Source organism: Piliocolobus tephrosceles, chromosome 11 (assembly GCF_002776525.5).
Source record: "Piliocolobus tephrosceles isolate RC106 chromosome 11, ASM277652v3, whole genome shotgun sequence".
NCBI classification, from domain to species: Eukaryota; Metazoa; Chordata; class Mammalia; order Primates; family Cercopithecidae; genus Piliocolobus; species Piliocolobus tephrosceles.
Genome location: NC_045444.1, coordinates 91,693,067 through 91,717,347, shown reverse-complemented (window position 1 = coordinate 91,717,347; position 24,281 = coordinate 91,693,067). Strand labels below are relative to the sequence as shown.

The 24,281-nt window shown below is 36.7% G+C and overlaps 1 protein-coding gene across 4 annotated transcripts in view; it reads right to left on the bottom strand.

Annotated features, from left to right (window-relative positions):
* The window catches only part of PARD3B (par-3 family cell polarity regulator beta), a 1,041,361-nt gene that overhangs the window by 355,641 nt on the left and 661,439 nt on the right, over window positions 1-24,281 (bottom strand). For all 4 annotated transcript variants that reach the window (XM_026454609.1, XM_026454611.1, XM_026454610.1 and 1 more), the window contains one exon: window positions 21,089-21,133. In XM_026454609.1, the coding sequence (XP_026310394.1) occupies window positions 21,089-21,133 (45 nt within the window). The remainder of the gene's footprint in view (window positions 1-21,088; window positions 21,134-24,281) is intronic.

Genomic DNA, 24,281 nt, shown 5'->3' with positions numbered 1-24,281 from the left:
TGTGTGTAAAACAAATTTTCAAATAATAACAAAAATTTTCTATGAATCTCTGAAGACGAAAACTGGAAAATAAAAAAAGAAAACACTATATTTGTGTTATTAATTACTTTAGGAAGACCATATCATCATTTATTCAAAATTTATTTTTACTGAGTGGAAAAATGTGGATAAGCTGACTTCTGTCAGTTGATCAAAACAGACAACTAATATGATTTAAATAAAGCATGTAATTGCATTTTAAAAGAAATCGTAAGATTATGTTCACAAAATCAGTGCAAATTTCATTGTATGACTTCTATGCTCTCATGTCTCACTAATACTTAAAAACTTGAACAAATGTCTCATTTTTGTGTTTAAGATCCTCTATAAATATATGTCAATTTAACTTAGTATCCCATTTGTAACTGCTAGAAACTTTGCATTTCCATACAGCTGCTAATTTTCAGAGAAAAATTCTAGTTGTTTCAAACCACTGAACATGATAATAGCAAAAATGAGACTGATCATTAACTCTAGTAACTGCTTTTGCCTTCATCTTAGGCTTTTAGTTAACCAAAAAAACTAATGGCTGTTACCCCCGTCAAAGAATTATTACTTAATTTAATCTGTGCAATCTTGTGGACAAATTCAATATTCAACTACCACCTCTAATGCAGATGACTTCTAAATCTGTATTGCTAACCTTGACTGATCTCTCTGGAGCTCCACTCTTATTTTCTTTCTCATAACTTGACCCTTCCTTATGATTCTTTCTATTAAAGGCACTACCTTTCTTCTGATGTTCTAGCCTACAAGTCTCAGGTCAGCTTTGGGTCCTTCCTATCTCTTATTTCCAAATACAAGAAAGTGTCAAGTCCTATCCACCTGTCTCTGCCACGTGTTTTATAACTCATTTATCATTTGTGTCCTATTCTCTCTAACAATCTTCTTTCACTTCTCATTACTCTTTGTCTAAAATAACCTAGTAAATAGTCTACTTGTACCTTTGCTTATCCTTAAATATTGGCAATTCCTTGGGTTCAGAACTTTTATATATTCTGTATACAAATCCTTTGTTGGATATGTGTTTTTCAAATATTTTTAGTCTGTTACTTGTCTTTTCATTTTCTCAATAGTATCCTTTGAAGAGTAAACATTTTTAATTTCAAAAGATTTAATTTGTTGATTTTTTTGTACTTCCTGGTTTTAGTGCTCTAAAAAGTTCTGCTTAACCCACTGTAACTAAAATTTCTCCCATTTGTTTTCTAGAAGTTTTATCGTTTTAGCGCTCACATTTAAGATCTGTGAACCATGTCAAATTAGCTTCTTATATGGTGCAAGGTATAGATGGAGGTTCTTTTTCCTTTTCTTTTTGCATGTGGACATATAATTGTTCCATACTGAAGGTTTATAAGAAGTGAAATAACATAATTTTACTTTAAAATGTTCATTCTGTTTGCTATTTAAATGATTAAGTAAAACTCCTTGGCAAGGACTTTCAGGACATAGTTCTGATTGCACTGACAGTTATCTACTGCTTTTGCTTGGACCTCCTCTTATGTTCCTTGCTACTTCCATATACTCCCACTGTTTTTGCCCCACCACCTTTGTCACCTTGATTACTCCTCCTGGGATTAAAGGAAGGAGCCAATGAAGAGAGAAAATCTGAAGACAGAAGAGAATGAACCATTAACTAATTGAACAAGGCTCTGAAAGAAATAGTTGGGTATAGATTCAGAACACAGAGGAGCTTAGAAAAGGGAATAACATATCTTCTCTAATATCCACCTCTTTTCCTTCATCTTTTCTTACTCTTGATATTTCTCCAGATTCATAAAGAATTACCCCCATGGCAATACCTTGGGCTTTCAATCTACCTCTATATTGTCTTTTGGTAGGATTCTATGCCTAGTTCCAGAATTTTCAATGCCTGCAATTTCAAAAGAAGCCCTGATGGCTGATATACTCTGAAATGAATTGATTGCTCCAGTACGTACTCACATCCAGAAATAAGATTTTTAAGAAAAATTATTTGTCAGCACCTGAGAATAAAATGTAAAGCAATCAATGGACCCTGTGGGTTGTCCCTCTTTGCAGGTGTTGCTATAGCCATTTCAACTGATATGTAAGTTCCCAAAAACAGAGGTCAGGACTTTTCATGTCATGTATTCCCCTACATAGTGCTTAGTGTGACTTCTATGACTGCAGTGCACTGAATGCATCTTAACTCACTGAAGACAATTCACAAGAAAATAGTTGTCTTTTAACACTCAAGTAACAACGTTATGGTCATAGGAAAAGGTGCTTCCTCCTTCTTATGCTTTTGAAACAACACAGAGGTGATTGGTAATCTGCCCCCTCTGCTACAGCCATATGCTCTGAAATGCAAGCTAGAGGGGCAGATGTATAATCTGGGAGATGATCCAAATCCATGACCTCCTTGAAGCCAAGGGTATTGTGTGTGCAAAGTCAGTTCTGGATGCCATGCCCAGAAATTTTAATTTATAGAAACAAAGGAGAAAAAATACAGAGAAAGAAGAAGAAAAATAAAAGCCTACTAATATCTTCAGCTACAATACGTAACTAGTAATCATCTGTTTTACTTAAGTTGACCAAGGTAGTATCCTAGAGAAATAGTGGGGTTTCCCTAACCCTTGTAAACTCCAGTAGGAAAGGTAGCTCTTCAGCAATATGACTACAGGCTGTCTTGATCCAAATTCTCAATCCATTCTCTTTGCCAAACTCACCACTTACTCTATGGTAACAGTCTTACATGACTGGTAAGTACCACAAAAATTCCACAGAAGTATTAGGATATCTAGACTTTAGAAAGATGAAAAGCCAAAAACCATTTGGTGCAAAGCAGAGAACATATGAGGAGAGAGGCTTTTGTCAGAATAAATAGGACTGGTTTTGATTTGTTTTAGTACCTAAAGGACTTATCAAACAGCCTTCTCATGCACTACTCTTCAAGTGTGGTCATGACACGGAATTCACTCTGAAGAGCATTCCAGGGGTTCAAAAAGAATTCTAATTAGTATCTGATCCATGGCCCACATGGGCAAGGACTACAAATAGCCAGAGAAGACTCTTTTTCCCCACTTTACGATAGGGTACATTATAATCTGATAAAAGCTCCTTTGTGAACCCTATTCTATTTCTTCCTATAACAATGAATCATTACAAGAGTCTCTAGACAGAGTAATAAACCATAGCTTGTAACTACAAATATAACGAGAACTTTTTATTATGTGGTTTCTTATTGAAAGGAATTTTCCATTTCAAACTTTCTCAGCATATTATGACCATCACTTCCCACTTTGTTCTTTTGTCATATGGTTTTCTGTATATTTCTCAGGAGTATTTTATATTGGATTGTCTTGTCAAAAGAGATCCAATGAAATAAAGCCATGTATGGCTTCATATGTGCTCTAATCTGCATTAAACACAATGGTTTATTTGAATTCAGTCCTTTCAAAAGAATAATCATTCATTCATTCGTTCACTCATTCTGCAAAGACACAACGGTGGTATCTTGGAGGATGTGGGAATCAAAGTCAAAAGTAGGAGAGTTAAATCTGCATTAAACCCAATGGTTTATTTGAATTCAGTCTTTTACAAAGAATAATCATTCATGCATTCATTCATTCATTTAACAAACAACTATTAGACTCTAGACTTCTGCTTCCAATAATATATCAATCCTCAAAATATGAATAAAATTCTGCACATGACCTCACATGCCACAAATAGATCTTGGATAGATTAAAAATGTACATTTAAGTGGGTTGATTTGTTCATATGAAATTAAGGGAAATCCTTAAGGAAAGCCCTTCAACAAGCAAAAAACAAGTGAAAAACCAAGAGTGAGTGATGGTAGGCAAGTAAACTTGCAATTTGAGATTTTGCCTTTTACGTAAATGCTGAATCTAGGAACCTGCAGTTTGGGGAGGGACACAATGGTGCTATCTTGGAGGATCTGGGAGTCAAAGCCAAAAGTAGGAGAGTTAAAGCAGTGACCCTCAAGGGGCTTACAACCTTAGCAGAAGACTGGGCTGAAAAGCCTCATTCCCTGATACATTTCCTTAAGCAAAGCCATCTAAGAAAATATGTTTCATCTAGATAGGAAAAACAACAATAAAAAAAATCACCATATTCCTTTGAGAACTTGCAACCATAATACTGACCTCTTAGAGATATTAAATCAAATTTATTTTCTCCCAATCAATTAAACTGTCAGACAAGAAATTATATGAAAGTGATCCCAGGTTAGCAGTGTCCCGCCAGTACTCCAGAGGAAGCAAATCTAAATCCTCTTTGAAGAAAGGCACATGTAAATCAGGCTCCCCAAGATTCTCATACATTAAAACCAACCAAATCTGTCCTCGCAAATGGAAATGACCAAACTCATAAAGAAAAAGTCACCATGAATGAGAGTCAGCAGAGATGTGAGATTTAGACACTAAACTGGAGCTAGAAGATAGGTCTGGAGAAATTAGTTCAGGTTGTACATCCCTATTCCAACAATCCAAGATCTGAAATACTCCTAAATTCAGAACTTTTGAGCACTGACATGATGCTATAAGTGGAAAATTCCACACGTGACCTCACATGCCATTGTTTGTTGTTGCTGTTGTTGAGCAGCTGACATAGGTATTCTGGTGATGCCACTGTGCTGCTTTTTTACCTGAACACATTATTTTTTACTGTATTAATGGTGTTTCTATTTTTTGTCATTAACTACTCATGTGTGTAAGTATAAAAAATGATTGCCTAATGGTAGCATATAATTTCAGAGTTGGGAATGATGGTGATGCCAAACAACCACAGATTGAGTACATGGGTGGCTGAGATAGTGACACTTTTGCTTTCTAATGGTTCAATGTATACAAACTTTGTTTTATGCACAAATTAGTAAAAATATTATATAAAATTATCTTCAGCCTATGTGTACAATATGTATATTAAATGTAAATGATTTTTATGTCTAGACTTGGGTCCCATCCCCAAAATATCTCATTATGTATATGCAAATATTCCAAAATCCAGAAAAATTTGAAATTCAAAGCATTTCTGGTCTCCACCATTTTAGATAAGAGATACTCAACTTGTACTCAGAATAGAGTGCAGAGTCAAGGAGACAGAAAAATATCAAAAAGGATTTAACACACATGGTTGAGAGGGTATGGCCTAAAAATCATTTTACTAAATAGTAAGAATTCCACAAAGAGAAGACAGAATGAGCAAGAGGCATAGTGACAGCCATAACATCCCAGAAGTGATAAAAAAAATTAATATAAAGCCATAGGAGTCATACCATACACCAAGAAGGATAATATAAAGAAATCTACACCAAAACCTAGACTGTAGTGAAAGTGAACATCAAGGACAAAGAGAATTTAAAAGTAACCAGAGGTAAAAGACTTATCAAAGGTAAAGAGAAGCCAATTAGACTGATGGTTGACTTTTCAGAGCAGAAACCATAAGACAATAGAAGAAGATCTCCAATGTGCTATGAGTCTAACATCATATAACCAACAAAAACTAGTTGCCAAGGAAAATACATGTTCTAATAAACAAAACAGTGTCATAATTAGACTAGCATTAAAGAATATCTGGAAGGCACACTTCAGAAGGAGGAAAAAGACCTAGGCGGTAAGGCAGAGATTCAAAGAAGAATGGCGAGTTAAGAAATTGGTAAATACTTGGGTAAGTCTGAACAAATACTGAATGCATAAAACATTGAAATAAATATGTAATTTGTGGGACCAAAAAAATAAGAAAGAAAACAAAATGGAAATCATATAAAAATTGGAAGTGGGTAAGGAAAGCTAAAGGGTTCTCCGTTCCTTGTATTGTTTGGGAGAAGGATTAGATACAGACTAATTTTAGATTTTGTTAGGTATGCACGACAAAAATGTAGTGTATAATTTTCAAATCATTATCAGGAAAAAAATGGGATTAAAAAGCAATTCAGCCTAAAATGACGAGAGGAAAAAAAGGTCACTAAAAAGAGGTCCAAATATAAAACTGAAAATAAAACATAAACCTAAATATGCCAGTAATTGCAATAAATGTAAATGTGTTAAACCCCAGTTACAATTCAGGTTGTCACAGTGAACTTCAAAACAAAATCCAGCTATTTACTAGGACAAGACATACATATAAAGCTTAAGGATACAGAAAGTTTGAGAGCAAAAATATGCAAAAAGACATATCAAGAAAAAAGATTTAGTAAGTACTATGTAAAGGATGCCTGCAGTGTGCCATACACTGCTCATGGAACTGGTGATACAAATCTCTGCCTTCATGAAGCTCACTTCTGGAGGTAGGGGAAACAGACAGTAGGTTACATACATCAATAAATGTACACACACTTCCTACAGACTGTGATTAGCTCTATAAGGAAGTAAATAGTAAGGTGAGAGAAATTGGCTTCTTGTTGGGTGACTATTTTAGATAGTTGTAAATTATCTTTGAAGAAAGAACATTTGACCTGAGAATTGAATCAGAGTGAATTAGCCATACAGAGTGGAAGATCATTCTGGGCAGACGGAATGCATGTGCAAAGGCCTGAGGCGAGTTCTCCTCACTGAAGCTCTCCAGGTGATGGTGGCTTGGGAAAGGGTAGCAAGTGAGGCTTTGGGATGTATTCTCATGGGATCAACCTGATTTCCTGCTGGTAAATGTCAGGGCTTAAGAAAGGAAAAAGTCAAAGCTGACTGCATCTGGCAAGGCTTTCCAGGCCCACATGGAAGTGTACCATTGCATCTGTTATGTTTCCCTCTCCAATGAAGGACTGTTGGGGGACTATATTTGAAAATATAACTCAAGTTAGACTTGATTGAGAGAAGTTTATAGTTAGTAAAAGGTGAAGCTTTGTACATTTCTTGCATGGAAGAAGAAAGTGTTCAACCAGAAATGAAGGCATTTGACTACGGACAGGAAAAGGGACCCGAGGTGTAGGTCATTGTTATGTATCCTGAAGGTCTTGGTAGAGCCCCCTGCTCAAACTAAGATTCCCTGAACTTTGTAAAGAAGCATGATAGAAACTATGGAAATGCTGATAGAAGCTTACAGAATTAATCAGTATTTTTCAAACCTCAACAATTTGTGTTACCACTTTATAATACTCTGCCATTTTCATACAGCATTTTGCATTCTTATTTCCTTAAAAAAACTCACAGTTTTTGCACAAAAATTTTATTTGCAAAAAACATGTAGCAGTGCTGTAAGTGAAAAAACAGACTTTTACTAATGTACATTAATTTAAATATATAATTTTTCAAAATAAAGAGTGTTTGCTCATATAAACCATTTAAAATAGGGTATGGGCCACCAGACTACTAAATCAACCTAGAGTAGTATTTTCTGTGACGCCTGTTAGTGCAGCAGTAAAATGTCTCCATCACCAGTTTGATGCCAGTATTTCTAAATATCTCTCACAGCTCACTGAGGGCATGCCATGGTATTTTACAAAACTAAAACCAAACTGTCTTTCTTTTTTTTTCTTTCGCAGTTGTGGTTTGGTTTGCTTGGTTTAAAAAGGTATGCACTTTTTTAAAAAAACTGATTGGTTAATAAAAGCGTTTTCATTCAAAAGGTAACTTTGAATGGCTTTGTTCTCTTTTGATGGGGTGGAATCTGTAAGCTGTTTTGTAGGGGCATGTGGTTTCTAATTATCAGTAGAGTGGGAATGATTTTGCCATTTGCTTATTTTAGCAAGAAGTAATCTAGGTTCCTTTAAGTTTTCTCTTTCATTACACAAATTCTTCATTAACCCCCTAATTATAAGTAAGTCTGTTTTTATTGGATACAGTTAGGCATCGTGGGCCTCTAAAAAAGGACTTTTTGTACATGGCATTGCATGGGTACCTTATTACATAAATTACTAGGACTAAGTTTTTGCCCTCTAGGATACCAAAAATTGACAAGGGGGTTTAATATTCCCTAATTACGTTTTTCCTTATGGGTTTTTTTTCTTTTCCAGCAACCCATAAATGACACATCTCATGGTTAAGCCTTTCTCCATTCTCTTTTCTTCCAAAATACTTCTGTGCTGCAAATAGGTTCCCAAACAGGTTTCCAGTATGACTCAGGGATTCAAGCTTTCATCTCCTTCCCAGAAACTAGAAACTCCCTTTTCCTGTGGTTCTTCTGCCCACAATCTTTGCCAGTCCCCATGCTGAATCCTTCCATTTGTACAATATTTCTATTACTAGGTTTTGTATGTGATGGTTTATGTTTAAAAATGTTATTTTTCAATCCATAAATTGTTACCTAAATAGTACATTAAATATAGTCTGAATGTAAAACTCAAACACTACAGATAAAGCAGAAGGTCCCTTTGACCCCCAACCCTAATCTTCCTCCTCAATAAAGATAACCATTATTACTTTTTCTATGCATTTGCATTTATACATAAGCACATGGTATTGCCACTGTTTGTATTCCTATTGTTGCTACTAAACTGTGAGAAACCTAGGGGTAGAATCCATATTCTACACCACTTTGTATTTGTAGTAGCTGGCAAAGAGCCTGGTATACGGTACATGTTCAATAAATATTAGCTTACTAAATGAGTTTATCATTGGTTGCCTCCCTCTATGCAACAGATAACAGAGTTTTCCTTTCTATATGAAAAAAAGGTGGATTTGGGGAATATTAATAATATAAGGGAGCCATGACTATTGACCAAAGGAGATTAAACAAAAACAGCCTGAGAGGGATCTTTGAGCCTGTGATACGTAATATAAAATACATATTTGGTTTTCCTCTCATTTCCTGACACTCAGCTCCTAAAACCCTTGTTTCTCCAAAGTGACATATCTTTAAATGTTAATAATATGACTGATGAACAAGAGCTCTTAAATAGCCTCAGGATTTGGGGCTGCCTGCCAAGGGAATCAACGAAGTGACTAGAGGGTTGGAACTTTCAGTCCTACCCTCTAAGCCCCAGAGAGAGAAAAAGGGCTGAAAGTTGAGTTGCTAACCAAGGACCAATAATGTAATCAATCCTAACTACGTAAGGAAGCCTCCGTAATAACCCAAGAGGACAGGGTTTGGAAAGCTCCTAGACTGCTGAACACACGGAGATGCGTGGAGGGTGGTGCACCCAGAGAGTGCATGAAAGCTCCTAGAACCTTCCCACAATCTTGCTCTATTCATCTCTTCCATCCAGCCCTTCGTTTGTATCCTTTGCAATGCTCTTTATAATAAATTAAGTAAGCCTAAGTAAATCATTTACCTGAGTTCTGTGAGCTACTCTAGAGTATTAATTGAACCTGAGGAGAGTCACGGGAACTGTGAATGACAGCTGGTCAGAGGCCGAGTCACAGCTTAGGACTTGGGACTGGCTTTGAATGGGACAGGCTTGTGGAACTAAGAGCTTAATCTGTGGGATCTGACTCTATCGTCAGGTAGACAGTGTCAGACTTGAATTGAATTATAGGACAGAGAGTTGCTGTCCACTAGAGAACTGGTTAGTGTGCGGGGGAAAACCACACACATTTTGGTGACCAGAATTGAAGCATTCTGTGCTGTGCTTAGTATTCTGTGTTGTATGTGTGAGAATAGAAAAAACTGTTTTTCTCCCTATCTCTTACAGGAACTGACAGGCTCTGGAGCAGAAGTGTGAGTCAAGGCAAGAAAAGTATGAAAGAAGAGAACCTAGAGTCACTAGAAGTTAAACAATACTGGGCACCAAGAGAAAGCCTGCCTGAGAAAGCAGGGGAAGGTTTCTCTGGGAGGCGTGTCTTCAAGAGTTCAACTGGGGCTCCGAGGCATGAAAGGGCAAAATATGATTAGCGAGTAACTGTGAGTAGCGGGGAGTTGGGAACCTGTAGATAGAGGGTGATGGTGGCAAAAGACAAGGCTGGAAGGGCAGGTCATGACAAGGTGACGGAGGCGTTGGTATAACTGGTTAATAATACTGAAATTCATCACATTACTGGAGCCTCACTGTAGGAACAAAAGAGCGCTTTGTAAGGAGGCAACACTTTTCTTGAAATATATTTCTTTTAAGGCTTCCTCTTACCTCCAGTAAACAGTATTCAATTCATGTTTGAAACGCGTACACCTACACACCCTTCATCTTACATGAAGTAACAGCAATATTATGAAAACCAATACATCCTAAAATATTTGTCAACATTAGTTGGCAATATTATAACTTTATCAGGTTTTAAAAATAAAATTTCAGCTTGATATACATTATTCAACATAGACTGGGAGGTCCATTATGTAAGAGCTCACCTTCAGATTTCCCAGGTTGAGTTTTTAATGTGTACTTCCAATATTACGTGTCAGCTAAGATTTACTTGAAAAATCTTAAGATTTAAAACATTGCTAGAATGGCTAGATAGCCATTCAGTGAACGCTGGCAGACTAGATTTTCCAAAGATGTTTAAAATGAAAGGTCTTGCAAGTAGGTAGCTTATAATCTCCCTCGGTCACGGGAATCAGAGCATCTTAGATTTTTTTTTTTTTAAGTTTCTCTACAACTAATTTACACATAAAATATCTTTCTTTAGAAGAGCAATTTTAAATTCCAAGTTTCAATGTAAATCTTTCTAAAATAATTAGGTGGGGACTGAAAATCTTTCTAGCTCTTTCCAAATCTATCCTTCATAAGGGCCTGCTATTATGTAAAGCTACTAGGTATAGACTCCGATGATTTTATTAGAATATTCTCATTGCAAAACGTGTACTGATGGTAGCCTACAGCCAAATATAGAAGAAAAAAGATAGAATTAATGTTAAAATTGTAGGTTAAAATTCAGTTATTATTCAGTCATTATGTTTTCAAGAATGTGATTTATTTCTACCCATGGTACATCCAAATTCATATAATGAAATTCTGATTATGGCATTTTAGTGTAATTTTTAAGTTCATTACTGCTTTGTGTGGCTCCTACTCTTGTTCCTCTCCAGCTGCAGAGCTGATCCTAAGTTGGGTGTAGATAGCTCAGCCTACAGTAAAGTTTTGATGTCAAACATTCACTTTGGATTTATCAATCTTTATGTAATCGCTTACTAACATTTTTTAACTCAGATGATCACTCTGGCATTTAGAAGCACAATTAGAATTGTCACTTCTAAACCACTGTTTTCTAAATATATAAGACATATATTACCCACGGAGAGTGAAGTTTGAGAGATCAGCCATATTAGAAGTATCTGATGTACATAAAAATACCCTCTTCTCTTTATAAAATTATTTTTCATTTATTCAAACAATTCAACAAATTTTAGAAACTATAAATTTTCTAAATCAATGCACATTGAAGCACAGTAAATTTTATCTCCAAGGATAAACTGTCAAATTATGAATAATGAGAAAGATAGGATAATGAAGAGTTTTGCTACTGAGAATTCTGTAATGTAAATATCAATATATGAGGTCAAAGCAGACAAATATATACCAAAATATGCCATATCAATACATTCCATCAGAGCTCAGAAATAATTTCTCCTGTGCATTTATGTTAAAAAGAAAGAAAACACAATAATACAGCTAAAAAGTATAATGAGTAGCAACTATAGACTTACAAAGTATATACAAATTTTGAACAAAATAAAGATTTTTTGTATGTAGAAACTTATTAAATTCTGGTAGGTTTTAACAGAAAAAGCTTAAAAGAAAAATTATCAGTGCTATGCCAAACAAATCTTTCTATTATTCATGCTGAGTATAGGGAAATTTGGGGGATTTTAATGATGGTTTAGGTTATTAAATCAGGCAAAACTGGTTGCAGTAATGCTCATGGTACCAAGTATGAGACTGCTGAAATAGAAGTCAACAGATCGGAGCGTGGGATCTGTTGCTCAATAGCTGGGCCTCTGATGAGGTTCACTTCCTCTCTCTGGGCCTCAGTGTACTCTTTCAAGTAGTCTGGTTGTAATAGACACATAAAATACTACATTTAATCCTTGTATTCTGTAATTTCACTATAAGTAGAGAATTGGAAATATAATCGGAAATGATAAGAAACATTTTACTTTAGGAAGTAATTGTAGTTAATCCACAACCAGACCCTTGACTATAGTGTGTGTGGATGTGTATGAATGTGTATGGGTATGTGTATGTGAAACATAGGTTTTTCCTAGTTCTCCATCCAATTTTGCTTCAGTGCCTTAAACATACCCCAACATGGGTTACTTATTATCTATAGCGTTTCTTCTTTTCTTTGGCAGTCTGTTATCAACCCTATAATGTAATTATATACAGATCTGACATCATCTAGAAAATTGAGACCATTAACTTTTTTTTTTTTTTTTTTTTGAGACAGAGTTTTGCTCTTGTCACCCAGGCTGGAATGCTGTGTGGTACGATCTCGGCTCGGTGCAACCTCTGCCTCCCAGGTTCAAGAATTCTCTTGCCTCAGCCTCCCAAGTAGCTGCGATTACAGGTGCCTGCTACCACATTCAGCTAATTTTTGTATTTTTAGTAGATGCAGTTTCACCATGTTGGCCAGGCTGGTCTGGAACTCCTGACCTCAAATGATCATTTGCCTTGACTTCCCAAAGTGCTGGGATTACAGGCGTGATCCATCATGCACAGCCAACAATTAACATCTTTAATTCCCACTCCTCTGCCTACAAATTTATCTATAACACAGGCACCCCTACCACCTTCCCTACACCCAACGCTCATCCTTGCCAAGGCCAACTACTACAAAACTACACTCTTAAACCAGTTCCTTAAAAAATTGCTTCTTTCCCAATCCATCTTCTCCTTACAAATATCTCTTTTCTTTCATTCTATAAACATGATTCAGTGTTTCTCATTAATAAGATAAAATAGAACAATAAAAACAACTTTTCTTATCTTCTCTAGATATATCTCTCTCCTTTCCCTTGATGTTAAGTTTCTAGAAAGATAATCTATGCTTGTTTTACCTCCCATTCCTAGTGGAAATAAGTCATCTTTTCAAACCTTCTGTAAACCTGGGACCATTTCCTCCTGGAAATTCTTGATCTCCTCATTCATCAGACACAGGAAATCTTTAAAGAAATAATTCATCTAGGCCACCGTTGAGTCTGAACTGACCCAAGTTTTTTCTTTATTCACCAAAAACATCGCCATCTACGCAACCCCATCACTACTGCTGATCTCAGTCACTTCCAAGATATGAGACCCGGTCACCTGCTCTTTCCTGTGCTGTTGGCCTTATGATACCACTCTGTGTGTCTTCCAATGTGACTAGCTGTCCTACTTCTCCCCTCATCCTAGACTCTTCCACCTTGCCTTCTTGAGTCCAACTATCCTTCCATGGTTGACAAAATACTGTTCATTTTCAACCCAACCTCTTCTTTCAAATCACCTCAGTTCTCCACTACGAATTATACTTTCTCAGCACCTTTCTCAATTGAAGCTTCTCACACCCATATCATGGAGGTCAGGGTGAGAAGGAGATCCAACTTGGTCCTTTTTCCTCATTTTCACTTTCTGCACTTTGCTCATATGGAATCTTGCTCCTGCACAGCTCATGCTAACCTGTCACTCTTCCTTCTACTCTCAATCATCCTTGCCCTCTACTACCTTCGTCATCTATCCATCTGAAAGATTTCCATCTTGAAGTGTAGGTAATGGAACCCCAAGGAGGCTTCTCTCTCTCCTTCTGCTGGGCTCTGAAGAGGCAGAGGAGGTAGGGGAGGCTCCAAGCTGTGGGGCCATGACAGTACTGTGAGTCTCTCCTGCTTCCCCAGGTACTTCCAGTGCCTGCCCAAATTTGGTCTCTTCGCACCCATCCACAAGGTGATCCATATTGGCTTCCCATCCACCAGCCCAGCTAAGGCCAAGAAGACCAAGCGTATAGCCATGGGTGTGTCAGCACTGACACACAGTCCCAGCATTTCCTCCATCAGCTCCGTGGCCTCCTTTGTATGTATGTGTGTGGGGGTGGGCGGGGGGGCGGCCACAGCCTTTGTGTTAATACACTTCACTCTTAAGTGTCTATCTACCCTGTCTCTATCTTCTCACTCTTGTTATCAAGAAGTAAATGCTGCAGGAAATCGCTAGTCAACACCTGCAGAAAAGCTGGTCCTAACCTGAAAGTTGGAGCTAAATCCAAATACTGGAGATATCAGCAAATTCCAGTATACCTGGAGATATGTGATCAAGAAATAAATGTTTCCTGTTGGTTTTATTATGCAGCATAGTTGTAGTGATAAGTGACAAGTACAATGACAATCAAGTTGGATACCCTTTTTTACTTACTCATTAAATTTAACTTAAAAAAATACTCAAAGCTTTCTTGCCTAAATATTTCTTACTTTTCTTTCCCCTTCCATTGCTAATCACTGACACTTATGCCAACATCATCTCTTATCTGGACTATTAGTCTGTCTCTCCTTTTTTTTTGGTGGGGGAGGGGGAGGGGGAGGGGCGTCCCTTCAGGTTCCTACAGTCAAAAGATTGATATTACTAGAACATAAAAGTGACCTCTTTTCTTTAATCTGTTTAGATTATCTGAGCCTATGGGATAAAACGGCACTTTTTTGGGAGTCTGTATGGCCTAATCTTTGCCTACTTGGCTCAACTTGATATCTCATCACTTTCCCTTTGTACTGCTGCCACACTGAACTGCTTAGAGTTTCTTAAATATACCACGATGTTTCATGTTCTCAGGACTTTTCAGATGCCTGAAATGTGTTGGCTCATTGACCTTTTCTATATCTCCAATTTCTATTTTGCTTTCAGATCCTGCTATGGAAGCACATCCTTTCTGAAACCTGACAGCCATCCCCAATTCCAAATGGAATTAAGCAGTATTTCCTCTGTGAGGTTTTTGCATTGAACTCTTTAACATGAGGGTATCAAACAAATACTGAATTAGGCATTTGTATTTTTTCTCCTCTACCACATTATAAACATTTTATAAGGCTGAGAACATGTCTTATTTTACTTTGTATCTCAGCACTTAACACAGTATCTCTTGCAGACTGGGCATTTAGTAAACATGAGTGGAACCAAAATTATTTATTTTGAAATTTGATTTGGAAACATACGTTGTCTCTTTTTTACTCATGAATTTTAGAGATGCATAAACTAGCTCCACATTTGAGGAGTAAATAATTTTATTAAAAAGACTGATATATTTGTTTCTAATTCAGTTTGATTCACTGAATTTTAGAGACCACATTATTCAGTAATTTTTTTGCAAATGTGGAAATATCAGAGTTGCTTCACAATCAACTTTGTATAGGAAGAACACTAGACATATTGCTAAGTTCTTTGTGACAACTTCCTGAATCCTATGGAAATATAAACCAAGGCTGCAGCATGTGAGAAATGTATATATTTCTTGTGTCTAAAGCTATATTTATCCAACATAACAAATGACAAAAGCTTAGAAAGCATCCAATAAAGATGTTTGTCCAAATAGAGAACGATGCTGTCGTATCTTAATGAGTTGATGCGAAAAGAAAGAGTTCAAGTACACTAACCACTAACTTGAAAATTTTAGCTCTGCATCAATAATAACCATAACAATTCATGAAAATTTGCAATCCAATTAGAAGATGTAAATATTTTTAAAATGGCCATAACTGGCATTCCAAAATGTAAATGCACATTTCAATTTTAATATTCTATGAAAGTCTGGAATAAGACTCAACACAATTTATGAAATGTCATTTAATAACTCACTACTCTTGAATTAAAGTGACTATCCAATCACCCTATGGTTTTGAAAGCTCTGTTCTTTTGCAAGGATCTAGAAATTTCTTAGGCCACATTTGAACACTCTAGATTTGAGGTTTATACACATTGCATTTAGAACAAAATGTAAGACACTGAAAAGGAAGTAATTTGCATACTAAACTCTTGGCCTTTGTTATAAGGATACACATTACCTGCACATGCGCCTTTGCTACAATTCATACACATCTAATGCACATCTTCTCTCTCACACAGCTCTCAACTTGGCCCACACATTCCTATACATGTACATATGCACACATACATGTAAGGAAACAAAGGCAAGAATGATCAGATTAGATGTCCCTCTCATACTCAAGGAACTACAGTAGTTTGGTAGAGAAATTATAGCTATTGTGTTCCCGGTTCAGCTGGCTGAGCTTACACAATGTAAGTAAAGATGTATCAGATATCTTGATATGTGTGTGTCATGTAGGGGCTGTGTCTTACTCCTGCATTCTCTGTCTTTGGAATGTGGGCATAAAGCACATGCTAGTGAAATATAAATTGCCCCAAAGCATAAGCTCCACCATACAATACTGGGGTTCATATCCTTACCCCAAACTAGTTACCAGCTGGAGATCAAGTTTTTTAATTTTTAATTTTTAATTTTTTTGTGTGCTCTGTTGCTCAGGCTGGGGCACAGTGGTGTGATCTTGGCTCACTGCAACCTTCACCTCGTGGGTTCAAGCGATTCTCTTGCCTCAGGCTCCCAAGTAGCTGGGATTACAGGTGTGGGCGCCCATGCCCAGCTAATTTTTGTATTTTTGGTAGAGATGGGGTTTCACTATGTTGTCCAGGCTGGTCTCAAACTCCTGACCTCAAATGATCCACCTGCCTTGGCCTCTCAAAGTGCTGGGAATAAGGCATGAGCCACTGCGTCCAGCCAAGATCAAGTATTTAAATTCCCTGAGCTTCAGTTTTTTCATCAAACTGTGAGGATACCAAACATACTTAGTGGCCTCACATAGAGATAGCCCCCTAGATTGTTAATGAGTACTTGCTCATTAACTGATAAAGTTGTCTCAGAAAAGGTCTGGACTTGCTGCCAACCATTACTTTCACAGACTTGCCCGTTTTACAGCTATATGGACAGGTGTTTGAGAATATAAGAAATTAAAACAGAAATAGCCAAGCTTTTTAGTCCATTTTGCTAATTAATATGTCAGAGCTCATAAAGAAGAACTCATCGGCTTTCTTCAGTACTGCATCATCTTAAAGAGCTGGGTCAGCAAAGATCTCTGCAGACAGTCAATACATATTAAAACAGTTCCAAGCAGTAAATCAAAACAAAAAAAATAAAAATAAAAATAAAAAAGAAGACACTAAAAAAAGTAAAATTTATAAGCCCTTTCTGTCTGAACGTAAAGGAGCATTAAACTATTGGTTGAGGTGTCATTTTAGTAGACAGAAAGAAAATAAGGACGAATTCCTTCTCAGACACATGTTAAGACCCTGAGTTTAACCAAAATTAAAGCATAATAATAATAAAAAAGCTGTGCTAAATTTGATGTCATTTTCTCTGGATCCTAATGTTCCCTCAGAATATTTAAATCATTTAAAAATGGTTTTATTTTTAAAACATACATTTTTCTTTTTTTTTTTCTCCAGCCATTGCTAGAATTTGAATTTTGTCAGAGTTCAATGAGTGAAACAAAGAAAGAGGTTAAAGATATTTTTGGTTTTTCAGGGCTCTATGAAACTTGTGATTTTTCTTCAAGGAACCAAACAAAGGGTATTTTATTTCTAACTTCTCTGGGCAGGTCTTACCATACCATAGACTTAAATACCTCTCATATGTGGAGAAGGATTCTACCAGCTCAGAAACAGGAGAATCATCCTGCTATCTTCCTTGCCAAGGTAATGAGATGCAATGCCCTTTTGGGGAAACCCCTGAAATAGGTCCTCAGAGAAATCTCAAGAACACTGGATTAATTCCAGAACACTACATTTTGGGCCAAAAATGTTAGAAAGATTTATTTTACCTGGGCCTTTGATTGGATCTGAGCTCTGAAGTATCAACCATTTAAAAATTAAGCCGAGAAAAGGGTGCCAAAAATACTGTCACAAATTTGGGAGGTACCCAAGCCAGACCAACAGATGGAACTTGACACGAAATGGCTCTTTACAGACTAAGTAGCTGACTCAAGAAAGTTTAACTCAGATGAATTTATTAAAATGTTGAATGTCGTCTCGAATAAGAGGCTGGATGACAGATTTAGGTCAGTATATACAATTTAATTTGTTTAACTTCCTGTTGGTCTTGGATAGTATAAAAGCTGCTCACATTTCTATAGCTAAAGAGAAAGAGTGAGAGACTCTTCTTAGTATAAAAAAAACAATAGCCAGGCACCACGCGCGTGCCTGTAATCTCAGCTACTCAGGAGGCTGAGGCAGGAGAATTGCTTGAACCTGGGAGGCAGAGGTTGCAGTGAGCAGAGATTGTGCCACTGCACTCCAGCCTGGGCAACAGAGCAGGACTCCGTCTCAAAAAAAAAAAAAAAAAAAAAAAAAAAAAAAATCATATTTTAACCTAAATATTCTGAAGATCTGAAGAAAGAATTTGGGAAAGGGGGCAATATTGTAACAAAAAGAAGTTAAGTGATTCCTTTTAACAATGGTGAGGTAAGTAGAGATTTGTAAGTTAAAATACGATCTGGTAACTTGCTTAGTGGTCACAGATGACCTGTAGCCGACTGAGACTACAGGTGAATTTAGATGAATTTAAAAATGATTTTGTAACTGAAAGAGGTTGTTACAATCAAGAGAACCCTTATCCCTCTGCTGCTGCAGCTGCCGCCGCCACCACCACCAAATCCCAACGAGACATCCCTTCACATAAATGCAACACACAGAGGGGAACTACGTTTTACGTGAGGGATGAGTTCCTGAGGATCATTATGATTCAAGACTAATTTTCCAAAAGAAAGAAATGTAAAAAATTGGGGGAGTGGCCAGGCTCTGTGGCTCATACCTGTAATCCCAGCACTTTAGGAAGCTAAGGCGGGTGGATTGCTTGAGCCCAGAAGAGTTTGACACTAACCTGGGCAACATGGCAAAATCCCATTTCTACAAAAAAATAAAAATAAAAATAAAAATTAGCTGGGTATGGTGGCATGCTCCTGTGGTCCCAGCTATCTGGGAGGCTGAGGTGGAAGGATCACCTGAGCCAGGGATGTCAAGGCTGCAGTGCGCTGTGATCATGCCATTGCACTCCAGCCTGAGTGACAGAAGGAGATTCTGTCTCAAAATCAAAAACCAAAAAAACAAAAAATGGGGAACAGTATGTTCTTAGAGTACATAAATTTTGAACCTTAGTTGAATACTTTCCTCTAATGCTGCTTTGTGTTTTCTCAGATCCGTCTCTAGTGTTTTACAAGATGCTCTCATTTAATGTGACTCTAAAGTATATGATTTTCGGTGATTGTTTAGCCCTCTTCATTGCAGGCCACTTTTGCTCCAAAGTTATCAAGTGTCTGGTTATTTTTCAGCATTTCTACAGATGCCCAATGAGAAACGTGAAGTAGTGATATGTTATAATAGTACTTAAAAATATAAGAATAGTGCGTGTTGGAATAACAGTACATTAGTAACAGCAATATTCTTTAAAACATCAGATGTATTTAAACAGTGTGGTTCATGTGACATAAAGACTGCTGGAACTATTTCTATCAGCTAAAGTGAAGTTGCCATATGGAATTTGCAATGAACCTGTGTGACGGCTTTAAAATTCTGCCATTTTTGACTAAAATGTTTTTGGAAGGTTATTATTTCAAGTTTTGCGCTTAGCATAGTTCTTTATTAATATTTTTATATCACACTATGCAAAGACAGATCATTGAAATTTACATAAAATGTTATGCCAACATAAAAGATGACAAAGTTCTCATCTTAAAAGAGTGACAAACTTTTAATTGCCACCTAGTAGCAGTGTGCTTGGAAATTAAGATGAGAATAAGATTTGATTTCCTGGAAAAAGCCAGAAAATTTATTATTTGCTCATTTTCAAAAACCAAGTAGATAAACATTCTGGAAAAGGAAAAGGACTTCAACTTTTTGCCTTAAAGCCTATCCCAACACACAGAAAAGACTTTTCATCTTCAGGTATTATTCTATATACACACACACACACACACACACATACATATATATATATATATATATGAACTACAAGCAGTAGCATGCATTTAAGATGAAGATGTTATAGATTATTCTTGGGGTTCCCTGGTCATGATAACTTCCTTCTGAAGCTCCTAAAAATATGTCCAGTAGTAGAGAATTTAATGGAAGAGGATGCTGGGAACAAACAGCATGTGGCAATTTATCACTCCCACAGAAATCTCTTCTTTCACAGATCTAACTTCTTAGGCTTTTTATTAGGAAAAGCAAGAAAAAAAATCTAAGAGTTGTGAACCAGCCCTTCCCTGCTGTTATCACAAGAGAATCTGGAGAAAGAAGAAAGAAAAAAAATCATAATCTTGCCCTGGAACATGATGGAGGTAATGAGGCAACAAGGCCACTTACTGCTAAAAACATAATTGGCACACAAACACAGGAGACACTGGGTGATGGGAAAGACTTCTTTGTTTCACCAACGGAGTGATGTCAGCAAATCATAATCCTTCTGTTGTTTGGAGGGGCAATGCTACAAGCAAAATGGACATTTTCTCCCCCAAAATAATGTGTCCCTAGAAGAAAGGGATTACTCCACTATTTGCTAGCTTAGTAGCTTTAAACATTTTCAACTAATGTGAATAAATGATGATGGAGGAAGGAAAAAGGAGTAGGAGGCAGTCTACTTGGCCATGAAGAAACAGCTTGGATTTTGTAAGTGAAGGTAACTCACACATGATAAAGACCTAAGAGATGCTTAGAAATTTTTGTGGACTTTCTAGAGAATGTCTAGGGAGCTCATTCATGTCTCTAAAGAAAAATAATGCATACATCCCTGGAACAATCCATTTTGATGACAGGAGAAAAAAAAAAGAAAAAAAATCCTATTCTTTTTTGAGGAGAAAAAAATGACCATATCTTTCTTATTCTGGAATCCTTTGTCCTACCACTTAAATATGAAAGCCATCATGGGAAAGAGTCTTGAACTTTCTTGGGTTTTCTTGCAATTTTTTTTAAGTGTTCAGCTGAAGTACAGATTTAAGATTTTTGGTTTTTTATATATATTTTTGGAAATCTTTATTCTTTGCTCCCAAACATTCTGAGTCAGCATACATTATGCCACGATACACACAGCCAAGCAATAATTCATCTTTGTGGAAGTCAGAGACATCTCATGTATTAATTAGAAAGCCTTTCAGTGACTAGTGCATAGAAACAGGTTCCAACTGCTACTAAAACACAGCCAGTGATTTCCAGGAAGGGGAATACAGTCAGTTACAAGGAATTTCTTACCCGATTTGTGTTCAGCCAATGAGTGAATCTTGCTTTCATCTGGCACTGAGGAGGAGAAATGAAAGAGATGAGGATCAGACTGGCTTGTAAATCAGACAATTTTTAAACAGTAAATTAATATAGATTTGTAATAAGTTAAATATTTTACTGGCAGAGATTTGAGAAACATTTTTTCTTACAGCCTATCCTGGGGTACCTCACTTTCATTGGTAGATATCTTGAAGACAGCTATGAATAAGTACGTTTATTAGATCTTTTATGAATATAACTTCATTTTCTCTTTATTTTCTTTATTTTAACTGGGTTGTTGCTTCCATGTTTACAACAGGAGAAACCAAATTCATAGACCCAGGGATGTATACAATAAATAGATTTTTTTCAGCATAACAGCAATACATGTGTTTGTGTCTGTATGTATATTAAATACTTAAGAATTAGACTTCTGTATCTAGTCAAAATAGAGTAAAAGGGAACAGATTTGTAATCCTCCCCGAAACAATTTTAAAAACTAGACAAAACAAGAAACAATGGCATTCAACAGATTAGACATCAGGCAACAAAATGCAGTGACCCCAAGAGATGGAAAACAAAGGACGTGAACTCCACAATTGCCCCAGCTTATTCTCCGAAGAAAGCCTCCAGGCAGCTGTGCAGGAAAGACAACAACCAAGCAGAACCCAGTGATGGCCCCAGCTTGAGGACATGGTGCTGGCCATCCCAGGAAGCCAAAGAAGACAGAGGTTGCAGAGCAGAGAACCAGAGAGGAAAGAGCAATACTATCTTCAGAAAAATCTCTTCATATATTTAGTTGAATACTGATGATCACATGTGTGTAAGAAAATTACCCCAAGAGTTGGCAAAGAACGATCCCAAACTGGAAAAGGAACAGCATCCGAAGTTCACATAGGGCTGGGAATAGTGCCTATTTCCAACAGCCAGAGTGGAAAACTTCATAACTGAAGGGCATCCATTCGAATGTGAAGAAGGGTCTTGTCTCAACAGTGGGGAAAAACTAACTCTAGATTAACAGAGCTCTGATGAAATGGATTCATTTTTAAAAGACACAATTACTGAAGCTCATATAGGAAGAATTAGATAGTATGGGTAGCCCTATAGTAATTTTTTGGAAAAAAAAATGTGTTTATACGTAAAACTTCCCCACAAACAAAACTCTAGGCCCAGATGGCTTCACTGGTGAATTCTACCAAACATTTAAGAAATAAATAAGACCAATTCTACAGAAAATGTATTAGAAAGAGAGAGGATTTCCCATGCCATTCTATGAGGCTAGTGTTACCCTGATACCAATATCAGAAAAATACATGATACGGAAACTGCTAACCCATATCGTTCATGAACACAGATGCAAAGGTCTTAATCCTTAAGCATCTCTGCATAGATTATCACTTTCAACAAAAGCTGTTCATTACCATGTGCCACTGTCTATGTTAGTACATAAAACTCTGGTTTCAAGGGTCGAAGCAAGGCAAGGGCAATTTGCTAATGAGAAGAATCTCTTCCATTTTGCCTAACATTAGATTGATCTGAGTAACATGTCCCTTTTTTTCTCTTCCCACAACATTCAGTCTTAATTGACCCAGTTACTATACATAATCTTCCCACTCCCACCTGGCCCTTCTTTTCTAAGCGATTTCTTTATTTTCCAGATAAAAACACTACATATCTGTGATTATTCTGTTCCAACTGCTTAAAAATATTGTTAGACTTTTTGTTTTATTTCCAGTTGGGAGGTAAGTATTTATAAGGCACCACTTGTGAGCCAAATTTTGTTTTTCTCAGACCTAAAAAGCACTTACATAGAATCAATTTACACTGTAAGTAGAAAAATATTAGAAAACAATGATAATGATTAAAAATAACCTTAGCAACTAATATTTACTGAGTACTTGTAATACACAGGTTTTATGCTATGCACTTTGTATCTGTTCATTCGTTCAATTCTCACAACGAGCTGGAAAGTATTATTATTACTATCTTCATGTTACAGATAAAGAAACTGACATATGCCTCATAAATGGAGAAGCCTGAACTTAAATATGGCACTCTTAACCACTCCATTCATTACACTTGTGGTAAGAGTCACAGAAGAGTCACTACCTGAGAAACCTGGAATATAAGACAACACAACCAACTCTATGCTAAAAAACTACTCTCTTTATTTGAATATGTGCTATTGATAGTTATCATTCTGTGGTGACCAATCTTAATAAATGTTAGCTATAATTTTGTTTAACATGTTTTGAAATTGATGATTCTGATGGGTTCAAGCTAAAATATCCATTCTTATTCTACAAATGAGAAATAATCTTTCTGAATTGGAATCCTTGTTTGGAAACAACAGTTTTGTGCAAATCATTTTAACTTTCTGTGGCCTCAGTCTCATCATAAGAAGATATTGCTTACCCCACAGGTATGTGGCGATGATTACATGTGCAAATATATGCAAGGTACTTAGAAGACCACAGAGTAAGTGCTTAATAAATATGGACAACTGTGATCACCAATGAGAAACAAAATAGAAAGTCAGACTAACATCATAGCTACTAATCAGACAGACGTGGGTTGAATGCCAGCATCACCAGGCAAGTTACTAAGCTCTTTTTTTTTTTTTTTTTTGAGACAGAGTTTCGCTCTTGTTGCCCAGGTTGAAGTGCAATGGCACGATCTCGGCTCACTGCAACCTCCACTTTCTGAGTTCAATCGATTCTTCTGCCTCAGCCTCCTGAGTAGCTGGGATTACAGGCATGTGCCACCATGTCTGGCTAATTTTGTATTTTTAGTAGAGACGGGGTTTCTCCATATTGGTCAGGCTGGTCTCAAACTCCTGACCTCAGGTGATCCACCTGCTTTGGCTTCCCAAAGTGCCAGGGTTACAGGTGTGAGCCACCGTGCCTGGCCACTAAGCTCTTTTTTAGCTTTAGTTTCCCCATATGAGAAATGGGGAAAAAAAACAGTACAAACAGTACACAGAGAGTTGTGGGAACTAAATGAGAAACAATGTACAAAAGCACTTTGCACAGTTCCAGACACATAATTCTCAATAAATGAAAACATTTGAGAAATGGAAGTTGTGACAGTGGTCAAGGTGGTGTATTTGATGACAGTTGTGGGGTTTGTGATTTAATTTGTTCAGGATTATAAAGAACTAAAGAGAGAAAATAATCGAGAGCAT